Below are 18,051 nucleotides of genomic sequence, written 5' to 3'. Positions count from 1 at the left end.
CCTCTTCCCCTTCCCTCCTTGCCAGGCCTCCAAAAACATGGTGGTGTTGGGCTTTCTTTCTGGAAATCACAACTTTCCACCAACTCTGCTCTTTTGGCATCTTTCAGTAGGCTTAAAGGGGTGGTCGATAGCTGGGGAAGGAAGGAGCCTCTTGAGCAGGATTTGTCCCTGGAGGGTTTGTAGCTTGCATCAAAGTCATCTGTCTTCACCTTAAAATATAAAAGAGGATATTGAATTACTGGTAGTATATCTTAACTGGGTAAAAAATGAGTGCATGTAGTGTGGAATTGTTCAAATTCAGTTATCAGCATGAGGTCTTTTCTTGTGTGACTTCACTCATAAGTACTGATGTGGAAATTGCTTTGAAAAGCTCCTACCTGGGTTTCACAATGAAGCTGTTGGGTAGAAGGGCCATGATCAGGGTCTGCAGGCTGAGCTCAGGTCAGAGTATTCTAGGATTAAACAAACCTTTGGCTCTCCAGAGGAACAAAAGCATCAGACCCTGAGATTCAGGGTCTTCCTCTGTATGCAGAAAAGGATGCAGAAAAGCTTGTGGCTGTTGTACTTTTGCAGAGCATTCCTTACCAATCAGCCACACATGAGTTCTAAGGATTGTTTTATGTCATCAGCATTTAAAAGTGTTTGCTAGAAAGGGCAGCTCTAGCACCCAAAGTTTAATGTTAGCCCTTCAAGTATGAAGGTGAGGACAGGCTACGGCAACAGCTGGAATATGTATCAGGGGCTGGTTGCAAATTCAAGGTCCATTGATGACTTTTACAGGGCAAGGCTTAAATGAGACGTGAAAGTGGTTTGTGTGTAAATACTGGAAAAGCAAAAGCTACTTTCCCCTTTTTATATACTCTGTAACAATCCTTCAGTGTCACTAAGCCCACAAAATAGCTTAATGGATTTTTATCTGCTAGGAATAGATGTTTAAGACAGAAATAAAACTGGGGAGGCCGTACAGCGCTTCGGAACCCCTTGTGTTCAGTGCTGGTTTTTTCCAATCGCAGGGAAAATAAAGGGGTTATACACTTGATTTGCAGCATAAGATGTGTGACCGGTGGGATGCTGGGGTTTGGAAGCACTAAAAATCACAGCTGTCCTTCTAAGGAACCTGTTGTCCTGTTGGCGATGTGCAGGTCTCACCTGGTAGTGCTGGAAATCCTGATGAATCCTTTTGTTTCCCTGCAGGATCGACAGTGGCGGCATGCACGCCGAGCCCTGTGAATTTTCCTAAGCTCCCGGGGGACTGCTTTGCTTTTTGAGCCAGAAAGTTAGAGAATACCATCAAGAATGGCACTTGTGGATAAACACAAAGTCAAGCGGCAGCGGCTGGACAGAATTTGTGAAGGTAAGGAGCATGATCCAGTTTTTCTATAAAAGCTGACAGATGGTTAAGGTAGAATATAGAATTTTTCTTCATTTTTTGCAGCATTCAGACATGAAGAAATCCAGTGCTAGTTGCCTTGTCCTCTATGATTACTCTAAACACAGTCACAGTGATGTTGAAACATTGGCAAGGAATATACCGGTTCCTGGTTGAAAGTCACCTGCAGTCCTGCGAACAGGGTTTTTGTTTCATTACCAGTTTGTCTCCTTTTATCCTAATTTCTACTAAAATTATCTAGTCAGTCCCAATGTGAAATACAGCCTCAGTTCATACTGTCTTTAGAAAAGGCTTGTGCTCTGTTAAATGTGCTGCTTTCTGGAGGTCTCTGGCCACAGAAAGAGCTGGAATGCAGAGACTGGTGCTGTAACTTTCCTCCCTTCCCTCTCCTAGCAGTGCCAGTTTCAGTGCCCAAGACTGTGGACACAAACCCCCACCAGTGCTCTTCCTGGGCTGGCTGGGGGAGCACTGGGCCAGTTTGGATAAAACTCAGCATCCTCCACTTCCAGGCCTTCATCCTTCCCCAGGTCGGGCTTTGGCTTGGTTCTCAGAGGAAGGCAGAGATCAGAGTTGCTTCTTCACTCAGGGGGAGTAAAAGTGGACAATATCCCATAATAGTGACTATCATCCTATGGAAAATTTAAAAGTCATTGTTGGAGTATTTCTTACAGTTTTGGGAAAACTGTTAAGCAGCTTTTCTTCCATTGATGTGTGGTAATAAGGCACGTTTACTGAAAACCACTTTTTATTAAGTTTGTTACAGTGTCACAGCACGGGCGACTTTCACCTTCTGTTTATTCAATTTTCCAGCAGAAAAAAAAAAATCTATAGGTACCATTTTCTAATGCAGCTCACGTAGTGTAAGTTGCTGATGATAGAGATCAAGTGCTGACAAACAAGGTCTGTCTTTTTTGGTGTGGAGTCTGGTAATTCTTTCATGCAAACTGACACTCATGAAAGTTTTACCATCAGCAGCAGAAGCAGAACAGAGTGTTATTTTAGGAAGAATATCTTAAGGCATATCTCTTAAAGAGTTCCAGTGTTTATCTGCTCTTAAGGAGATGGGTAGTGGCCTGCAGGGTAAGAATTTGCAGCATTACATGAATGCCAGTGAGGTGAAATAGGTTTTGCTCATGGATGAAAGCACAGAGCTCACAGGGGAGTTGTACTGTGTCCATCTGAGCAAGATGTGTGGGGCTTTGTGGAGTTTCCAGCGAGGATAAAAAGCTGATCAGCGAGTCAGGGTGTTTCTGGCTTTGATTTTTGTGTTACATATTGCTTACTCTAGCATGTCAAAGTAAAACTCTCTTACCTTTGCTTTAAACTTACCATGAGTTACTTGATTCTCTTAATTTTGCCCTGCTAATTTTGGAGGGGGGGAAGCAAAGCAGTGAAGATGAGAGTTAGGAAGGAGTATCCAGGGTGCACTGCAGTGAGGAGCTGCATATTTCTCCCATTGAATGTCATAAACACTCAGGTGTAGTTTGCTATCTCATCTTCAAAATTTACTTTGAACTTGACTTAAAAGAGCTCTATCAGCTGAGCCTGGATTTTCAAAAGCTGCCTTTCTGGTTTGATGTTACTATCAGATCTAGTTGCTGAGTGTACAAGAAATTCAAAAGGATCGTACGACAAACCTGCTAACAGAGCTTTAGATGTGATTGAAGTTTAGATTATTTTCCTCTGATATGTGAGCTTTTTTCTTCTTTCTTGGTCAAAAGATATTCTTTTCTAATCCATAAACGTGCAAAAAACATAACTTTTAAAGTATACTTTGTCATTTGCCACTTGTTTTGTGATTTGATTGAACTGAGGGGATTCACCCTCACAAGATATGTTGTGTTGGATTTGTAAGCAGTGAGGACTGAGTGTAAGCAAATGCAAAAAGTTTAGGATTTTCCAAAATAGTAGACTTGCAGGACAGCAGTATGCTGTACTGGCACCTCTGATGGCTTATTTTTATTATAGGCTTCTAATCTTGGATGACAGCTTAGTAAAGCACTGAAGAGAGGACTTTCCCACTGCTGTGAAAATACACTTTGAAAAAAAAAATAAAAGAGCATTCCTCTTGGCTTTGACTTGAAAGGTTTATGGAATAATTGGTGAAAGATGATGAGAAATTAGGGAGCTATCTTAGCAGACTGCTGAGAAGAGGCTTTTCTAGCAGGATGGTGTTCATAAGAAGGATTTCTGCTGCTCCATCACACTGAATGCAGTGTGGTCTGAAGAAGTGAAGTTCCTGTTCTTTGGGAGCACTGGTGCAGCTTTTCTCTTTAAACAAGTGGACAGGATACAAAGCTGTATTTACCTGGTGAAAAGCTAAATGTTTTGTAGGACATAGGTGAATTTCTGTGCTTCCTGTGAAGTTGTGTATACCATCTGTTTCACTATTCACAACACAAAGCCTTGGAGGGTTTGCTGGGAACAGACTTTATTCCACACAGCAGGATGGCAGCAGGTCTGGAGGTGAAATATACTCAGGCTTCCTGTTGTAATCACTATCCATAGTGCTAAACAATAATATGTAACATTTCAGGTCTTCATTGTGCTGTATGAAATGCCACCAAAGGATGCTTCTTCATAGGGGCTTCCTAAAAACATCACTGGTCACATGTAGAGGGAAATAGATTGCAAAGTGCCAGAATGGTACAAGAGTGTATTAAGAAGCTTCAGTGCTTATATTAGTCTGTTAAAAATGCACCTGGCATGAAAAAATAACCCAAACCATACAATGGGGGTGCTGTCTTTGAAAGTGCTGTTTCATAGGCTTCACAGGCAGGTCAATGAGTCTTCCAGGCAGAGAAGCAGCTCACTCTCATTGCATTACTCAGCTTGACCAGTTCCTCTGTTGGTTTTGGGTTTTTTTTTTACTGTGTATTTACAACATCCTTGTATGTCAGATTTACCTTTCCCACTAAGCAGCCTGTTTTGAAGAGGTGAGCAGGTAACAGACTTTGTTCTATAGAAAAGTATAGGCAAGATAAAGATCCAGACTTGAGGGAATAGAGAATTTTTTTAAGATATTCAGAGCAGCCTGTGAAGAACCGAGCAGGTTTGTGATGCTGATCCCAACAGGGCTAAGTCAGAGTGTGCTCACAGTGAATCTTGGCTTATCCCTTTCTTTTCTGGTTTTCCCAGAGAGTTTGGGTGCAGATTCTGTAACTGGATCCATGTGGGTGGAAAGATGTATCCAGTGAATGGCTGGGGCTTTTGCAAATTATATATGCAGCGTGGTTTACATAATTCCTGTTTGTGGAATTGTGTCTAATTGTGTAGTGGGTCAAAATATGCTCTTAGAGATGGAGCTGCTGGTGCTGTCCTTAGTTAGACTTGTCCAGCACCCCCCTAGTTCAGATTCTGTTTCCATTAGCTTGTAATTTTGCCACATTCTACATTTCTTTTGAGCTGAAATTTTCCATTCCATGATGACTTTTTACCTCGGGGTGAATTAAAAAAAATAAAAAAAAGTTCCAGTGAAAATAGTGGAGCTGTGTCTGAATGGGAGATGGGAAGGAATGTTGGTTTTGCTGTGCTTGAAACAAAGCAGGGATGAAATTGTGTGAGCTCCGCTTGGGATAAAAAAGGGTCTGAATTTTGCAGCTGAGTATCTGGGGTGCCAGGGGTGTGTATGTTACTGTTCCCAAATTTGGGGCCATTTATCAGTCTTGGAAAGAAATGAACACAGCTGAAGGTTGTGTCATGTGCTCTGTAATGCTCCTCTGGGCACAGGGGTAGTGGATGCGAGGCAGGGACCCTTACTAGAGTTGCATCCAGCCAGGGGGGAGCAGCAAGGTGAGGGGAAGGTGAACACAGAGGAAATGGGAGCTTGGAGACAGGACAGAGCCTGTGTGAGGAAGGTGAGAGCAGCAGCGTAAGCAACAGGCCCACAGACTTAGGTGCTGTGAGAAATAAGGTTATCTTCCTATCCTTCATGCCTGCCCTGATTTTGATTTGTTATGACAGGCTCCAAATGCATGATCCTACAGGTGTGTGTGTTATTTCTCCTTGTCTTGCAAGCCTGGATGCTTCTTCCTTAGTGCTTTCTGCACTTGGGTGAACCTCCAAGTTGAGGAGAAACCATGGCAGGCCCTGCTAAGAGGACTGAATGGAGGTGAGATGTGCAGTATTGCTAACAGGCTGTTTTCCTTGCTGTTTGGCTGAAGGGAGAGGCTCAGGGGTAGGATCCCTCTGCAGCCAGTGGTGTGTCCAGCTGCCCAGTGCCCTGGTCAGGGTGGCTCCGTGCAGGGCAGGACTCTTGACAGCAGTGGTTTCAAACCAGCAGCAGCAATAGCCCTCGGGGCAGAAGCTCACCTGACTTTCATTTAGGGAACAGCAACAGAAAGAGATGAGCTGTAATTTTTTCTGTGGCAGAACGAGGTGTACAGCAATGCCCCCAAAAAGGCCCCCAAAAGCTCAGAAGACTGCAGCATTCCTGGCACGTGGCACAAGGCAGTCCCGTGAAGCAAATAACTTAGAAGCATCACTTTTGCTGCCCACTCTGTTCTGCTGTTCTTCTTCTGGTGTTTCTGTGAGTGTGGTTTAAAAAATTGTAAATAATACTGAGTGCCAGACAGGAAGTGGGATCAGCCCCTCCATGGTTGCTGGCAGTGTCTTTGGGAGCAGTCAGGCTGGGAAGCTGGAGGAGGGGGTGCTGTGGCAGTGTGCAAGGTTGCCTTGTCATTTGCTCATGAAATATGGAAACATAACAGGGACAAGGCAGCAGTGGTGGCACATCCAGGATACAGGATGGCAGCATCTTGCCTGTGTGTAGAACACGGGTTTCCCAAGCCCCCTGAATTCCTCCCTAATGATCCCAAGTGCTGCCTCTGCTCCATACCATTGCAACCACCCTGCTGTCTCCCAACACCACTGCCATGAAATTTTAATGCCTGGCTTTGTAGGTTAAAGTTTTCTCTGACATTTATGAGTCAAGTTAACCTTTCAACACACTCTCTGAAAGTGGCAGCCCTGGGATGAACAAGAAGCAAAGAGAAAAAAGATAATTGCAAGGCCAAGTGACCCCAGACATTTTCTGATGGAGTTTTTGCTTCAGGATTTGTCATTATCACATCCTTATGTGTCAGTTTATGCCACCAAAGCTGCCTGTACTTTGCAAAATATCAAAACTGTTTGCAGTGCCAAGCAAAGCATTGATATTTTTTGTTTCCTTTCGGGTTCTTTCATGTATCTAATGGCCAATAAATGCCAGCACAGTCACATAGGACTTACCAGTGCTCAGTGCACAAGTCTCTCAGCTTTTTGACTTACTGACTTATGTTCTGAGTAGCACCCTGGTGTCTTCTTTAGCTGAGGCTTTTCTGGTGCTACATGTAATTCCTATTTCCTTTGGGAATTCTTTGTATGTTTAGCTTCACTGTAGTATCTCTGTGTGGCCTTGACCTTCCACATACCCTTGTTTTTCAGTGGGAGTGGGACCCCATCATGGATTCTGATGCCTCATGGATAGGTATGAATCCTTTGATGCAGTAGTTTGTCTTGAAAACCCTGAGTAAGCACCTTCACCTTATACACCAGTTGGGATGGTGGTTTTCTCTCTCTTCTCATGTTTCCCCATTGATTTTATGGCCATTCCAAGGAAAAGGAACAGGAGTACCTGCAGAAGCAGGAAACTGAAGATGAACTTGGAAATGCCTTTGTTCCTCCAGCAGCCAGAGCAGTTGATTGCTCATTATTTCTGTTCGTGGTGGTGTCTGCTGTTTGCTGGATTTTGACCAATGCCTCATTAAGAAGGGTGTCTGCACTGAAGAGTTCACAACACAGAGCACCTGATGGTTAAAACAAAGTACATGTGATCTGAAAAATGCTCTAATTTTAGTAGCTGCTGCTCAGAGCAAAATCTACACGTCTTCCAGCAGTTGGGAGACAACGTGGCCCTAGTGCTGCAGATCCATCAAGTGTCTGCTCGTCACTCTGAGGTACTGAGCTGGGGACCTTTCCCAGCTGCAGTTGCTGGACCATCCACAAAAAGCCCAACAACCAAAAACCTTGAGAATATTCTTCCAGGTTAGTGGTTCAGGATTCTTGCTGAAGGTCCAGTAGGATGCTGGGAAGGTGCTAAGGAACACGATGTGAGCAGAGCAGGGACTGGAGGAGGTGGTAGAAGGGTGGCAGCACTGGCCTCAAGCTGGCTCTTGTTTTGTTGGGGTTTTTTTGCAAAGGTTGGGAGGGAGTCTGTGAAATGGGGGAGGAAAGGATGGTTTCATCATCAACAAAGTTGTCTTGGTCATGGCTGCACAAGGACAGTCAAGTCATTTCAAGAGTGGACAAAAATTCTGTATTCCTCATTTCCATCTGCAAGTCAATGCAAACCATATCCAGGCATATTTGAGTAGATACACTGTGGAATCATGGGTACTCTGGTAAATGCAAACCTGGGTCTATGGCAAGGGTGCTTTTTCCTTGCAGTCTATTTTAGTTTCTTATCCATAAAAGTGGACTTAATATTCACACTGTCAATTATTGCTTGTGGTGCACTTTCCTATCTTTAAAATCTTGTAATTAAAACAAAAAACAATGACCCTCAGTAGAAGTGTCCCTGAAGAATTGCAGTGGTTCTGAGTTCAGCAGTATTTGAACAGTGTGTCCTTGAGGTCTGGCCTCACACACCACTAGCAGCAGAATACAGAGTAGGTTCTCCTTTGACAACTACAGTCTGTTTGTGGTAAAAAATAGAGGAACCTTGTTCGTGGAAGCAGGTGGGAAAATGTACTTAAAAACTGCAAAACAGTCAAAATGAAAGTTTTAAAAGCAACCTGAAGTCTGGCATTCCCTTTTTTTCCAGGCCTTCATGTTTTGTTAACATGGTATCGTGTTCATCAGTTCTAAGGCATCATGGTACATGTAACACCAGAAAATTAATTGTTCCAATGTTCAGCATCTCTCTTCCAGACCACTGGGTCTTGGGACTGACTGGACAACTCTGGAAAGGGGCTGCCTCTAATTCTTGCTCCTTTGTGTAACATACCACTGGCCCAAAAGAGTATGTTTGATATTTGGGTGGAGGAATTTTCTTCCATTCTTGCAAATTTGAATGCCAAGTAGCATCTGATAATACTTATTATTACTCCTTAGAAATAGAATCCTATTATCTCAGGAAATTCTTATCACCAGTAGTCATTAGATGAGAAACAATGAGTTAAAGATGGTATCAAGTGTGGAAGAAACTGCTTGTCCTGAGTAAAAGTGACTTACTTAGAATAAATATAGACCTTTTCTGTCCTAGTGGATTTTAGTTTCTTTGTTCCATGAATATAAAGCATAGTACAAGGATTTCCCCCCCACAATAAGGCTTTTTATATTTTAAGTTTCCACCTCAAAGCACATAAGCCATTAGGCTTTTAAGGAAGGGTGGCTTACCACATTTTGCCTAGAGAAAATGCAGGGTTAGCCTTTCAGATCCTCTACTGTCACACCCTGTGCTGATTAATGCTAACTGAAGATCTGTTTGGCTGCTCCTAGTATTTGGTTGTCTGAGAGCCCGTATGAAGGTCTTTGGCTTTCATGGGGGCTTCAGAAAATCACTTCAAATTCCCAGGAAAGCTGGGTTACACCTTTTCTTACCAATGTGGGCGGTGAAAAGTGTGTGTCCCAGCAGCCTGTCTAATTACCTGCTCACTGGTAGAGGCATAGCCTCTGGGAATTACTTGTCATTAATAGGTTTGGCTAAAAAGATTATTTAAAACTTGGACAGAATCCTGTGGATAAAGTGGCTTCACAGACATTATTCAGGCTTTTTGACCTTATTCCATTATGTTCAGGCTTTTTGCTGCGCTGAATCAAGAACTCCCTGTATTTGTAAGTGGACATTTTCTGCTTTGTGACGGAGGTGCAGTGTGTAAGGACAGGACAACATCTTGTCCTTACAGCATAGAGGCATTGACTACTGATGTAGTCTTCCAGCTCTGTGTAGATCTTTTTCTATACCTTGACTTCTGTGCAGTCTGTCTGCTGTGACGTGCCATGGGGGGGATCTAGGGATCTGCATGACAAGTTGTAGGACATGAGCCAGATAGGAAGCCAGGCTACAAAATCCCCCAGGCACCCAGTACAGAATAAGACACATGTAGATAAGGTTACAGACAAAAATTTCATGAATTTTGTATTCTACTTCTTTGTAATAGATATGTGACTCAAGCTATTGCAAGAAGGAGAGCTCCCCTTTCCCTGAGACTCGAGTGCTGTACTCACAGAAATAGGAGAAAAATACTTCTGTTGTGCTCTTCTAGTGTTTAAACCCACATTTATGGTAACTTAGCATGTGTCTAATTCTGAATTCTGCCTTGTATTTTTCCATCTTCCCCAGCCTTCAGAGGAGGTTCCATGTAACACACTTCATAACTTCATGTCATTGATTAAGAAACAATTACAGCTGATGACTTCAATACCATCAACTTAATTTTCCTCCTTACCACATTTTCCATTTAAATTAACTGGTTTATGGATTAACATGATGTCATCAGATCCGGGGTTTTTTTCCTCCTTACTCTAAATCCTCCCCCACATTTAAAGATTACTCAAAAAAATGATAATATCCCCAGAAAATGCAGTGAGAAACCATGTTAAGGGGTTGTTGGAGCAGCAGCATCGGGGGCAGCCCTGTCGCCTGTTCCCAAGCTCCGGAGTTTGGGAGCACTGTGGAAGCTGTCTCCAGCATCCAGGGTTGGTGGAAGTTGGCTGCTTTACCTCTTCCAAATATGTGATGGGGAATGATCAATCCTCAGGGACGGATGAGAACAGGATGGATTTTCCCCAAATACCAGAAAAAAAAACCCTATCTAACTCTGAAGTTAGAATCTTTCACAGGCTGACGATGTTTGGATGTGGACCAGACATTTACGTTTGGTTCTGATTCTGCTGAATATTTACTAGGAAATATTTTGACAGGAGTAGGACATCTGGCTATACTAAAATAAAGCTGCAGAGAAACACATAACACAACTTTTCTTTTTTTATTTTTTGGTATCCACAAACAGATGTAATGGATTGATGTGCCAAAGCAATGAAGGTTTTCATTATGTCTTTTATATCTGAGATTTTTCTTCAAAGAACAAGTTTTCTAGAGTTGATTGTGCATTTTTGTTACCTTAAAATTAAACAGCATTGATCATTTCTTACTGACACTTTTGTACAGCCCATTGGCTTAACACTGTTCATTTTTGTCTTTTTTTTTTTTTAGGTTGTCTTTTTAGTATTTAAAAAAACCCAAAAACAACCACTCTCTGCTGCCATCTAGCACCTCAAAACTTAAGAATAAGCAGATTCAGTTTGCAAAATAGCCTTTAGTTACGGACTGATGCTCAATTTTGAGAGAAAATAGGAGTCACTGCCTGCTAATGAGAACAGGTATTTGAATCAGCAAATGAACCTAAGGAAGGACTGGCAGCCTTGGCCTCAGCACCATCCCTGTTGGGGAGCAACTGTCCCCCCCTAATTGATGTTGAGGGGCCACAGTAGGACTTACCTGCAGATGGGATCCCTCCACATTTGATACTTTGATTTGATTATTGTAATACAATAATACAAGATTTTTAGAAAAGCAGTGCATAAATATTTTTTAGCTAAAATAATATTTCCTCCTGTTTTGGTTTGGTTTATGTTTTGGTTTTTATCTGTGTGGGGTCTGCAAGGGCAGTACATGTTTCAAGCTCTTGGCATCATCAGGGGATGTAAGGCAGAGAGACACCCTGAACCCCAGCCTGTTTATCTCCTCAGGACTGTGTTACAATCCAGTAATTAATTATTTTTTATGCAAAGCCCAGACATGCATGGCAGAGTTCAGAATTACAATATATATTCATTTAACAATGGATTTCTCTACTGCTTTCTGGGACAGATATAATTCCCATGCTTTTAATTACATGTGCTACTTAAATCTTGATCCTGAATTCTTATTAAAAATGATGAGATTTGACCTCAAGGTCTAATACCCAGTTTTGGAGACAAGGTGCTTGATGTGATTTCTAGAGGATTATTTTTAAGAGCATTCGCAGATTAGATCTTTGTGAGCAGTTGAGAGATGTGCCCAATGAACCTTGTCTGCTGGCTTTTAGACTGCTGCTCAGCACCCAGATTGATTTTTATTTTGGAGTCCTTGAAAGTGTGTTGTTTTGTGTTGTAAGGAAACATCTGATATTTTTGTTACCCACTGTTGAGGCAGGAACGGGACAATGCTGTTCCTGCTATCTTGTGTTGGAGTCTCCCCATACTTGAAAGCAAACTTCTTTCTGATTGAAGTTTCAAGAGCTTGTAGGGCTCATTCCAATGTCTCAAAGTGTGTTTTGCAGCTTCTTTAACTGTGACTGTACTTTGGATGATTGCTGGCTTCCTACATTTGTTACCTGCAGTTCAGTTTTCATCCCAGACAGCAAATCACCAGGGCTTTGCCCAGGGAGCAGGAAAACATGAGGTGACAAGTTGCTGCCTGCTTGTTGGGGTGCTTCTGAGCATGCTTAATTCTGTGTTATGTACAAGGTAGCTGGAGGTTGGGTACCCTTCAGTGAACAAGGGGTGAAATGCCTCCAGCCTGGAGACCTGCTGGCACGTGGCAGTGATTTGAGACGTGGTGCTGTCTGGGAGGCTGGGAAGGAGCCTGGCTCCTACACCCAACTCCTTCTGAGCAGAGATGGGCACAGTGGAGAGGTCTGCAATGATCACTAGTTTCATTACATGAAATGCCTCCATGTGCCTTCTCAGCACGGCGCCAGCTGGTGCGGGTGGAAGAGGCTTCACAACCTCTCATCACCTTGATGTGTTGGGATTTGGTGGATTCTTGGGAATTTCTCAGAATGGCACCACAGTACAGACTTACCAGTTTTGAGCAAACTTCCTCCTGTATCTGGCATGGGAGGTGGGTTCCTTTGCTTTGCCTCCCCATTTATTTAGGTACCATACTGACCTTCTGTTTTCCATAGGCATGGGCCCATTTGTATGTAGACAGTGGGATCAGCAGTTGAACCCAGTTGGAGATTCTGGTTTGCACGTAACATTTAGAGGCAGTGTTATAGTTCACTCCTGTAGCTTGTAACCCCCATGAGTCAATGGCACATTTCTATCCCAGCAGCAGTGGGGTTGAGTTAAAAACGGATGTAAGCTTGGTTTTTTTTCTTTAAAGTCATCAAAATACAGAGTTCCATGCAGCAATGATTGATTAATAATCGGCTGATCTTAAGAGTGTTTTGTTGTAACACACCAAGTTGGTATTTGAGAATGTTTTGTTGAAGTTACAAAGCATCTATGCTTTTGGTTTTTAAAATTGGTAAAAGCATGTGGCATGGCTTCAAGCACTGAGTGCTTTCAGATGCTGTTCTGTTCCTTTGATTATGGAAAATTATTCTGGCACAATCCTGCTAATTTTCTCTTTGTACTCCTCTAATTTCAGGAGACTCTTAGCAAGTCCATCTAGGCAGAGTGCTTATTGCCACCATGAGAGAGATCTTTGCGGAGCCAAATCTTAGCAAATGCTGTAATTTCCAAGGATTTGGAACATTTTCTTCCTGCTTTTCTTCTCCCAGTTTATTTATTTTTAATTTGTGCATGTGCGTTTATGTTTGTGTGTGCATTATTCATTGGGTGTGCTCTTCCTTTTCCTCTCCATGGCATCCATTGTATATCACAGTAGAGTTTAGCACCAGCTCATTTCTGCTTCCCTGGCATCCTGCAAGCTGAACTTAGGAGGACAATGTTCCAAAAAGGCTTCCCAAGCTTTGGGGTTCATTAGGCACAATCACATGCAGTCCTTGAAAGCCCAGGCTGTGAGGACAGAAAGCATTTATCCTGCTAGTAGCTTTGTACCTTGTCACCTGAAAGCATATGACAAATCCTGATTAATCTGAACGCCATCTGAATGTGATAGGTGTATATTATTATATCCCTCTTGATGGAAGTAAGAAATTCAGCAATTTACTCGCTGACAGTGGGAGAGTGAAGTATAAATGCTGAGTGTCCTCATACCTGCTCACTCCATTAACACAAGATGTATTTGTTCTCTAGAGGATTTTTCACTACCAGGGGTGAGATTCCTTTGCCTTTGAAAGGGAATTAGCATTTCCAGTACTGATGCACCTTAGAGTTTTTGCCAGAAATTACATTTGGCATATTCACTACATTGTTTCATTTCTGCTCTCTCTCAGAAGGAAGTAATTTGGGAGACAGCATCAACAGTTCACTACATTATTTATTTATTTTTTTCCAATAGAAACAAGATTTAAACTTGTAATTGAAAAATATTTTATAGTAATAAAAAGCAAGCCTAAAAACAATCCGTACTATTTTGCTGCAGAAGAGTCATTTTTGCAGCAACTTGCTTTCAGATTTTGTAGTGACATGTTTTACATCACTGTGAATGAAGTTTCCCATCCAGCCTCTCCTGAGCCAGTGCTACAGACACCAAAAAATGTTGTTTACACAGTTGGGTCACAGCTTCAGCATCCTGGTTTCTTATCATAGGCTTTATGTGTAAAACAGGGTCTCCTCATGGGAAGAAAGTCTCCCTTTCTAGCTCTGTGTAAGATCCTTGTTTCATACACACTGCAAGTGGTTTCCAGGACCAGATTTTGTGCCTTTTGGTTTTGAACGTGGTGTTTAAACGATGGACCCACCTTTCTCCTGCTCTGTTGTTACCTTTTTATCACAGCAGACTTCTGGAGTTGTTGTGTCATGGCAAAATTTACTGTGTATTAAATCAACTCTAAAATGAAACTCAGAGTATTAAGTCAAAACTGCGTTTTTCACATGATCTGAAATCCCAGAGAGTTTAATCTCTTGATCAGCTTTTTAAAAATTATTTATTTATTTTGCTTTTGCATGTGTTTGGATTTTTTTCTCACAAATACCTCTAGAATGAAAAGATAAAAGGAGAATCCATTTTCTGTCCTGCAGTACTTCAGTTCCCCCTCATGTCGGGAGTGCCAGCACCTCCTCTGCTCTTGAGAAGTGCAAGTGAGATTGGTCATGTTGGGTTGTGTCCTGGTGCCTCCACGTCCTCTTGTGGCCATGGCTGCCTGGGCCTGAATTCAGAAATGGCTATGGAGTTCTGGAAACTCCCATAGGCACTGCTTTTAAGAGTGCCAGAAGAAGAAAAACAAGACCCTCACTGCCCATCTGTGAATATTTCATTCTGGTCATTTCTTATACAGTTCTGGATTCGCTGGGGTGTAACATTTCCTTGGCTGCTGTGTTGGCATAGGAGGTTGCCCAGCTCTGTGGCTTCTGAGCACATCTTCCCCACTGGCTGTGAGTTTGGTGGCTGCTCTTGGTCAACAAGAGGAAGGGCCAGCAGAGTCTTCCAAAGAAGACAGCTACCCCATGGGTGCAGGGAAATTACAAGTCCTACAGGCTGTGGTCCTGCAGGTGTTTGCCTCTACTTGGCTTGGAGCACAGGAATAGTTAATTTGTTCCATTGAGGTCAGTGCTTATGGGGTAAGTCATCCATATGCATGAGTGTTCCCAGCAGCAGGTCTGAAGTTCAAGTTTCCTGGCTCCTGCAAAGCAGGTGTGAGAAGAGCATGTCCCTCTGCCCAAGGGCTGCAAGGCTGCACCCAGGCAGGGACAGGCTGGTGCAATGGTGCATGGGTGGTTTTTGGTGCCCAGGCATGTGGCTGCTCCTGCACTTGGGCTGAAGGGAGTTTGAAGGTTGGTCTTCTAGTCCTGCTGTCACCCATGAGTCCACTGGAGCCAGGCAGGGCATGGCCACCAGTTACAGATCTGTTGTTTTGGGTGAGGTTGCTTTTGTGTGTCTGCCATGCGACCCAAGGGCTTACTAAAGCTTTTGGTTTTTTCAGAGGTAGTAAATTCTCAAAGCTCCCTTCTGGCTTCCCTTTACAGTTGTTCAAGATCAGCATTTCTGAAATTTAATTTCTCCATGGCATAGTTTTTTCCATTGTCAACCAGGGCTTAACATGGTGACTGTACTCATTAGTGATTTCTTTGGAGACAATGGTGGAAGATGCCCTTGATCTATAGACCAGCATTTTATTGTTTTTTTCATATACATCTCTGGTAGTTTTCTTCTATTGCTTCAAAACAAACAAATGGCAGAGATCTCACTGTTTCCAGTTGGGAATACATTTTATTCTTTAGCAAAATGTTGTTGTAATAAAATGTTTTTGTTTGTTAAAATGTTCTCTGCTTTATTTATATGCCACAAATGTGCCTTCCCATTCTGACTCTCACAAAAGAAGAAATTTTCCGATGTGCCTTAAGTTTCTTAGTTAATTCAATATGATGCCAATCAGATACTCCCTGAGAATTGCATAAATAATCTTTTGGGGCCCGCGTTTTGCATGTCTATGTAATATCCAACAGAATTTTAAAGGCTGCAATTCATGGGGATGGGATTGGAGAAGAGAATGTTTGAAGAGGATTTATAATATTTACTGCAATAAAGAAATTTAGGGATTACTCAAAGATCCTGTCAGTATTTGGGTCAGAAATATAGCCCAGAGGTATTAGTATGATAGGCAAGTATAAGCATTAGGCTGTATTAGTGATTTAGCTATCGTAATGGCACAATAGTCTGTCGTGTGATGGCTACTGCACCAAACGTTTATTTTGGATTAGGCAGGAAAAATGCACAAGCTGCCTTGCAAACAGAGCAGGGGAGGTTACAGCTACTCCTTTTACTGACTTCATCCTGGAAAGGGGCTTGTTGGAAGCGGAGAAATTTGCAATCACGGGAAAAAGGAAAATAATTTCCATCTGATTTTTAATTTATTTTTTATTTAAAAAGGCAGATGTTGCTTTGCCAGCAGTGGTTAGCAAAATAAGTAACGGCTGACCTCTCCTTCTCTGAAAGGAATATCTGAGCATGAGCAGCCTGTGATAATTTAGATACACGTTTTGGGGAGCCATTTTAGTATCTCCTCTGAAAACAGCGACTATATATGGAAATTTTTATTACATTCCCAAATAACAATTTTCTGTTCTGTGATTCCATCTAAATCCTTTTGCCTACTCCAAGTGTGAAAAAAAATCCTTAATCCATATGAATATTGAAATACAGCGAGATACAAATTGAGTTTTGTCTGATGTTTCTGAGTGTTTCTCCATCTCATAAACACGTACCTTTTCCAAAAGACAGAGATAATAGGCAAGAGTCTACTATTCCTTTTTGCTTTGAAAGACCAAGCTTTGGATCCTTTGATCCTCCTTTCCTTTTCTGTGCCCTCTGCTAGGGTCTTAAAATTATACATTTCAGATTACACCTCCACAGTTTTCTGTCCTGGGATGATGAAAGGATTTGTGTATTATGATAATAATGCAAAGAATCCTTTTGGAGCCCAGTTAGATGGGCTAATTTGAAACTACAATTTAAAAAAAAAAAAAAAAGTACTTTTCAAAGCAAATTAAAATATTCATAAAGTGTTAAACAGATACCTAACTAATCTCTAATCACTCTTGTATTCTTGAGAATCTTGCACTGGCCTTTTTTTAGGCCTGCCTGCTTCCTCCCATTTAATTTGTCCTTAGCTGTGTGCGGTGGATTAGCATTTCATCAGGGTGGATTAAGATTGAGCTGACACCGAAGCTTTCTTCCTTATTTTTACATGCGCGTGTGAGGGGACGCGCGGGTACGTGCACGTTTCCTTATCCTGCTGCCAGCTCCTGGTGGGTGCTGGTGTGGATGGGAGCCCTGAGCTAACGAGGAAGGAGACGAGTGAAACGGATGAAACGCGTGTTAAATAACCAACGCGCTGAAGAAAATAAAAAAGTCATTCCCCCGGGGAGAAATTGCATTGAGGTTGCCGGCTGGATCGGCGTGGGAGGTTGCATCGGGCTAAAATGATGTCACATGGCTTTAGTGGTTTTATTTAGCTCCTAATCCCCACGCACTGCTCGGCCAGTTGTCCATGTGCGCGCCAGCCCCAGCGGCAGAGGATAAAGCGTCTGGGCTGAGCGCGGCCGCCCTCCTGTGCGGCTGCACTGCGTGGGGAGGGTGCCTGCTTGCACGCCTTGCCTGCTAAGGTTTCAAAGAATTAATAATTCAGGCAACACTTTGAAAAGTAAACCCACCAGACGGTGGTTTCTGAAGTCCCGGGAGCGCTCGGGCGGAGCAAACGGTCTGGTTTTTGATGCGCACCGGAGAAGCGCTGAGAAGGAAGGTGCCTCCTCTTTTCTGTTTCGACGGGACCAAGCGGCCCTGTGGCGATGCCCATCCCCAGCAAGCACCCCAACATCGGCCGCTCGCAGAGCTGGGATGCTGCCGGCTGGTATGAGGGCAACTGGGAGAGTGAGAACGCCTTCGAGTACCAAAGGCCGCCGGGCCGGAGGAGCTCCCTGACCTACGGCGGCGAGGGCGGCTGGTACGAGCCCCCGCGAGCCAACGATATCATCTTGCAGGGCGGTGCGGAGCTGAAGCAAGAGGCGTACCCGTACCAGGATGCTGCCTTTGCCCCAGGGCCCGTCAGGAAGGGCTCCATCCCTGACTTCACCTACTGCGACCGGCAGGCGGCCATGGCAGGCCGGGGTTCCCTGCTGCCCCAGGATTACTACAGTGACCCGTCCCTGGCGGCTAGGTCACCCAAGGACCCTCGCTGCTACCGTGAGCACGTGGTGAGCAGGCCACTGCTGAGCTACGGAGCACCTGGCAGCAGGTTATCCTGGGACCAGGCTCCCGGCCGCCCGCCTGCCCCGCCGGAGGCGGG

General features: G+C 43.3%; 1 protein-coding gene across 1 annotated transcript in view; it reads left to right on the top strand.

The window, feature by feature from the left end:
* The first annotated feature begins 1,296 nt into the window (after window positions 1–1,296).
* CTBP2 (C-terminal binding protein 2) overlaps window positions 1,297–18,051 on the top strand; it is a 61,518-nt gene continuing 44,763 nt past the window's right edge. Inside the window, exon 1 of the mRNA XM_010001870.1 lies at window positions 1,297–1,354. Coding sequence (XP_010000172.1) covers window positions 1,297–1,354 — 58 coding nt within the window. The remainder of the gene's footprint in view (window positions 1,355–18,051) is intronic.

This window comes from Chaetura pelagica, unplaced genomic scaffold (assembly GCF_000747805.2).
Source record: "Chaetura pelagica isolate M959 unplaced genomic scaffold, ChaPel_1.0 scaffold477, whole genome shotgun sequence".
Taxonomy (NCBI): domain Eukaryota; kingdom Metazoa; phylum Chordata; class Aves; order Apodiformes; family Apodidae; genus Chaetura; species Chaetura pelagica.
This window is presented reverse-complemented; position numbering and strand designations above follow the sequence as displayed.